This window comes from Agrilus planipennis, unplaced genomic scaffold, assembly GCF_000699045.2.
Source record: "Agrilus planipennis isolate EAB-ADULT unplaced genomic scaffold, Apla_2.0 scaffold116, whole genome shotgun sequence".
NCBI classification, from domain to species: domain Eukaryota; kingdom Metazoa; phylum Arthropoda; class Insecta; order Coleoptera; family Buprestidae; genus Agrilus; species Agrilus planipennis.
In genome coordinates this window covers 912,605-918,397 of record NW_020438978.1, presented here as the reverse complement: position 1 = coordinate 918,397, position 5,793 = coordinate 912,605, and the positions used below count along the sequence as shown (strand labels likewise).

General features: G+C 30.1%; 1 protein-coding gene across 9 annotated transcripts in view; it reads right to left on the bottom strand.

Moving 5' to 3' along the window:
• Nucleotides 1-6: 6 nt before the first annotated feature.
• The window catches only part of LOC108735577 (E3 ubiquitin-protein ligase RNF216), a 32,589-nt gene continuing 26,802 nt past the window's right edge, over nt 7-5,793 (bottom strand). For 6 of the 9 annotated variants that reach the window (XM_025975493.1, XM_025975497.1, XM_025975498.1 and 3 more), the window contains 5 exons: nt 3,696-3,985; nt 3,170-3,319; nt 2,386-2,602; nt 474-536; nt 7-388 (listed from right to left, as the gene is read on the bottom strand). In XM_025975493.1, the coding sequence (XP_025831278.1) occupies nt 314-388; nt 474-536; nt 2,386-2,602; nt 3,170-3,319; nt 3,696-3,985 (795 nt within the window). In that variant the 3' untranslated portion in view covers nt 7-313. The other 3 variants (XR_003231302.1, XM_025975494.1, XM_025975496.1) reach the window with 3 other exon arrangements.

Genomic DNA, 5,793 nt, shown 5'->3' with positions numbered 1-5,793 from the left:
ACTGAGGTAGTCAATACTTTTTATCTTTAACTTATGTTTATGAAGGATAGATTTTTATTTTCTAATTGTACTTATATTCTAAAAATACTAAAACGAAGAAAAAATGACGTGGACAATGTCGATATTTAAATATACTATTTACGAAAATATACGGACTTCAAAATTTATAAAAAACTATAAAAGAACAGAATAATTTTGAAGTGTTGTAAAAATGCTATCATTAATGAAAACTATACCAAGTGAAGATATAAAATTGTTTTTTTTATGTAGAAAAATATAGACGCTGCTATAACCTGTAAAAATCTATATTTTCTTAATGGTTGTGTTGGTTATGGTTATGGATATTATGACGACGACGTTGGTGATGGACTGCCTCGAATCTGTTAAGCTGAAATTAATAACAAAATTAAATTCTTTAATATCATTTTAGTGTTAATTTAAACTTAATATATTCATCTGAGTAAAAAAATTACCTCTGCAAAACGTTCTAGTCGTTCAATATTTCCGTTTAATCGAAAAAAATTTAATGCTTCTTCCTAAAAAACGAATTATACAGTTATTTAAAAGAAGAGATAAATGGAAACATTCTTCGATTTAAACTTGATCTTAAATAATCTCTACGACTATTGATTTTTAATCACTATTGATATGTGAACTTAATCCGATTAGACTATGGGGCCCTAAACAATCACTTCCTTTAGATTAATCGGGTCACACTCTCAGCTTAGCTTTGCATATGACACGACTGATCATTTTACAATGTGTTGAATACGATGATTGAACTGCACCAAAACAACTAAAGGTAATTAGTAAATGTGTATACAGGCACATTATAAATAGGAAAACCCCGGTACCGCATATGATTACAATAACTTCAGAAAGAAAAAAGAACGCAAATTAATCCATCGCAATTTTTACATTGAATTAGAAGTCAACCTTTTGGTATTCATATGCGGTAAACGAAAATTTGATAAAGGATATCAACCACGAGGATATATGGTGGCGAAACAGATGTTGTGCTAGATTTTAGTTGATAATTGTACGCTTTCAAACGTTGACTTGAAGAAATTTAAATTAACGTATGGTTATGTTACTGTTACGTTAGAAAAATATTAAAACAAATATCAATAAGGCTGCAGGATTTAATTTATTTTAAGAATATGCAGTTGTAGGTGTATGTGAGCTTTCATAAAATAAAGATGGAATTTGGGATTGACGTTGGCAGTTACAATTCTAACTGGGGTGAGGTTATCTTGCATGATATCAACGCGTTAGATTCATTTGTATAAACTTAAATAACTAATTCTACAAGTAGATTTATCTGTGCTGTTAGGGGCTACAGTAGTAAAACGAATAATAGACCTGAACATTGGATTATTCGTAGGAAAACTATAAAATTTATATGCAGAATTACGAATGGTATGTTCACAATTATGGACACAACACTTATAAAATGAATTTTTCGCTTCATTATTAAGATCAGTTGATTAATAATAAATAGAATAATGACTAATAACACAGACGGTGCTGACGTAGATTGCGCTCGTAGCGAATAGCACCGTGTGAAATTACCAATTGCTAAGTGTAGTATCACGGTTAACAGCGCGACCTTTCCTGGTCGCCACCGGGGTCCAAGCAGACTTCCGACTATACAGCCCGTTTGCAGCGCTACATTTCTGTGGCGTGGCTGAGTGTGAATTCCTAATGCTCCTCATTCAAAAATCTAGCTCTGCTGAGTCACCTTATGTACAGTAGCTCTAAGACACCGCTGCCTGATTTTGTAACTATAGTAGCACGTAACCGTTTACCCAGACGCAAAAAGTCCCAGGCTGAAATTGTTTATTTACGGTACGCTTAAAAAATAATCACCTCCTTTGTACCGCTCAAATGAAAGTTTAGGAAACTTATCAGATAATGACGAAATTGTAAAATGTCTTTTGACATTTACTTTTTTATCAACCATTTGTACCAAATTTTTAATAATAACAGGACACCCACGTTCCTCATCGTGAATATTCTTAGAGCCATCTTTAAAAATTCAAACCCATTTCCGTTTCATTCCATCGTCCAGTAACTACCACATATTACTAAATTGGAAGAAACATCTGGGTGATCAGTCAAAAACGGTCGTATTACAGTGGTTGCCAAACTAGACAGACAGCAGATTTCTATGAGCCAGGGTTAGAAAAACCCTAACATTGGTAGGAACTACATAGAAAAGTAGATTAAGATACATGCTTACATGTAAAAATGTTTTTTTTTTATTTCAAAAGGGAACTTAAAAATGCTTGCCTTGTATATGCCCTAATTTTCCTGTTATTTAACAATACAATTTAAAATGATTTTTGGATGAATGCTTGTATTGTAAATTACTATGTAATTTACCTGTAAGATTCGCTCTGCTTCATTCATCACAACAAATGGATCCACATGTGGTGGCACATTATTCGATTTCCTCCTATTTTTGATTTTATAATGTTTTTGGAGATCAGCAGTGGGATCAATTTTTAAATTTTCTTTTCCTAATTCTGCTTTAGCCTCATTAGCACTTTTTAATATATTTTCAACATGTAATTTATCAGTGTCGCTGTATAATGGACACCTAAAAGGAGATAAGAAAATATAAAAAAAAATTCATAAATTTATAGGCAATAAAAATTTTCCCTATAAAAAACAATTATTGCAAAGGTCCTACTTACTTCCGATTACAATTAAATTTTTTTCAGATTTTCTTCATAACCTGAATATTGTCATTAATTATTTTAATTTTTACAAATAAAACAGAAGGATAATATTCTCAACAACATACATATATTCAAGCTTCTTTATAGAAGCAATAATTCAAAGTTCTATCTTTGTCAGAGGAACTCCTGATGATGCTAATCATACATGTTATGGAAACGTATAAGAATATTCTTTTAAAACGACGGCTAAAAACCGCAAATAGAAACACCACTCGGCTTAACGACATGGAAATATAATATAAAAACAATATTTTAAATTCAAAATATGATTCGTATATTACTGATGCAGTCTTTAAACAAATTTAATTTTAATTTACCATACTTTTTTTATAATTCAAAAATAATAAATAGATAACCTACGCACAAATAACAACAAATGAGTTTACGCTTATACGAGTATTTTTAATATTTCAAAAAATACTTACAACTCAAAATTTGTTCCTCCTTGACCATTAAAGTGTTTGTAATCGATTACGGGGTTGTTGCAAATATAACACATTGTAGCTCCGCAGGAACAAGTCATCTTATTACAACCATCTGATTTAACAAACTTCAACCCACATTTATAGCACTTCCTAATAAAAAATAAGAAAATTTAAGAACGATCACTTTCAATTTCAATTATTTATATTTCTGAGTTCTTAATTTTTATTCATATATGAACACAATATTTTTAATTGCTATCAAAATTTTAATTAATATCAAAGGGCGTTTTTTTTGCCGCTTTCATTGGTAAAAAATATACTATTTTTAACTGAAAATAGCTTTTGACCGTTTTGTCCATGAACCGAGAAATTGATCAGTATTATTATTATATATTATATGATTACTATTCCTAATTTCCATTTTCTGAAAAAATCGACTACGACAGGACACGTGAATAGTCCTACGTATGGGTTTCGCTTTCCCTTTGAGGCACGAAACACTAAAAATGAAATTGCAAGCATGTACCTTATTAATGCTTCCGCCATTTTGTTCTCAATATAAATGCGAGCTTTCACATCTTCATCTTTTTCAACTTCCTCACAACGTAGAGGAACGTGAGATGGTTCTTTACACTCGCGGCAAGACTCTTTCATACAAGACGGATTGAGGCATCGGAACAGTTTGTCCTCTTTTGCTGGAATACTCACGAAATCGCAGAAGGGACAACTTTCGATATCTTCTATACCAGCTGCTTTAACCTCTTCCACTTGCTTTTTAAGGGCTATCTTTGAGAATATTTTCGGATTCAACACGTTCTGCAAAAGATGCCCGTAAATACTATTTGATGCATGAAATATTAATCATATTAGTAAATTAGTCTAAATGCCCTTAAATAATTACATATGTACATATATCGTAAACCAAAAAGTACCCAGTAAACTCATTGTGACCAAAAATTTTTTCAGAAAAAAATTAAAGTAAAGTTTTTCCATATAATTTTAAAATAGCTACCGTTTTTTAAGCTCATATGATTATTTGTATGCGATTAAGACCACAGAGATAATATACATTCAGTAGGAAAACCAATCAAAAATGCCATATATCACTAGAGACAAAAAATAAATGTACCATACCTATCTCTTTTCATTTCGAGCATTATAGTGACATTAACGACTTACGACACATTTTTTATGTCCTTACGTTATAAATAGGTATTTTTTATTTGCATTTTAAATGGAAACAATTTTTTTAAAAAAGAAAACATGATTCTTTGGATTAATCTATTCACTATTTTTTAAGGGTCACATCATGTATATATTGCTTATGAAGATCAGTGACGAATTTAGAAAAGTAATTTTTGATTTCCGTTTTGACCTCATTCGAAAACAATTTCATGTTATAGACTAATACTAGTTAAAGTTACTTGCTCTAACGAGGGCAACATTTATACAAAAATATGCAACTTTATTTAGACTGGGACAGATTTGTCAAAACTTGCCAATGACTCATGGATATTAGACTAGCAGGATGTCGTACAGTAATCTTTATTCCCATTGATTATACAATTTGTACAATATACAATGCATCAACTTACTTTCTATCATCTAACTTGCCTGATAGAATTCGTATAAAAAATAAAAATATTTTTTTATTAAAATATTTTTAACTTCTCAGTATATAGGAAAGTTACGAGGGTGGATTGATAAGTACTGTTTGCGTAGTTATTGATAAGTAACAGAGATGTGATTTATTTAAAATACTTGCATTCAAAATGCAAATACAAAATAAAAAATACCTATTTTTATCTTGCATTTAAATACTTTTTTGAGAAAAGCATTTTGTATTTTATATAAAAAACTTTTCCAAACGTATTTTCTATTTGTAAAATGCAAAATACATTTTTGCTGTTAAAAGTTTTGCTAGTATAACCGACCAAACATTATATACAAAGATGAATGAAAGTTGCTCACATTGGCCATTGAAGGTATTAGAAACTTAAAAAAGGGACAAAGAGACATTCCATGAATGCCTTCTAATTCTTTATGTGAAGAGAGCCCTAAAAAAATTATAAACTCCTTGGAAATGGATAATTCAAAATATTAGATGGATATTTTTTTCCGGGTTGAATGTCATGGTCCATGTAAAGTTCCAAATTAATATCAGCACCTGTCAAATCACCACTTATCGTACCTTTAGCAAGAAACTACGAAATTCTATGAATTACGACAAAACAGCCCGCAAAACAATATCGAATTGATATACTTACGTCAGCTGTGTAAAACTGAAAACTACAAGATATTGTGGTGTGCTAATGAATGCGTATAACCCAAAATTCAAAACTAGAAACTATGGATTCCATTTCTTTCTCTTATTACAATGTGCACACCATTAACTATTGGTCTAGAAAAACTCCAACATCTAAAAAATGAGCAAATGTCTGCAAGTTTTTCTTAAAAAATATTTTTTCTTAAGTAAATGTAGGAAATTAAATAGGTAATACAAAAAAGTATTTATTTGAATAATTTTGAAAATACGTATTATGCATTTTGTTGCATTTCTGGAAATCTATTTTGTGTTTTATATTTGAAATAACAAATCAAAAAAGTATTTTCATTTTGTATTT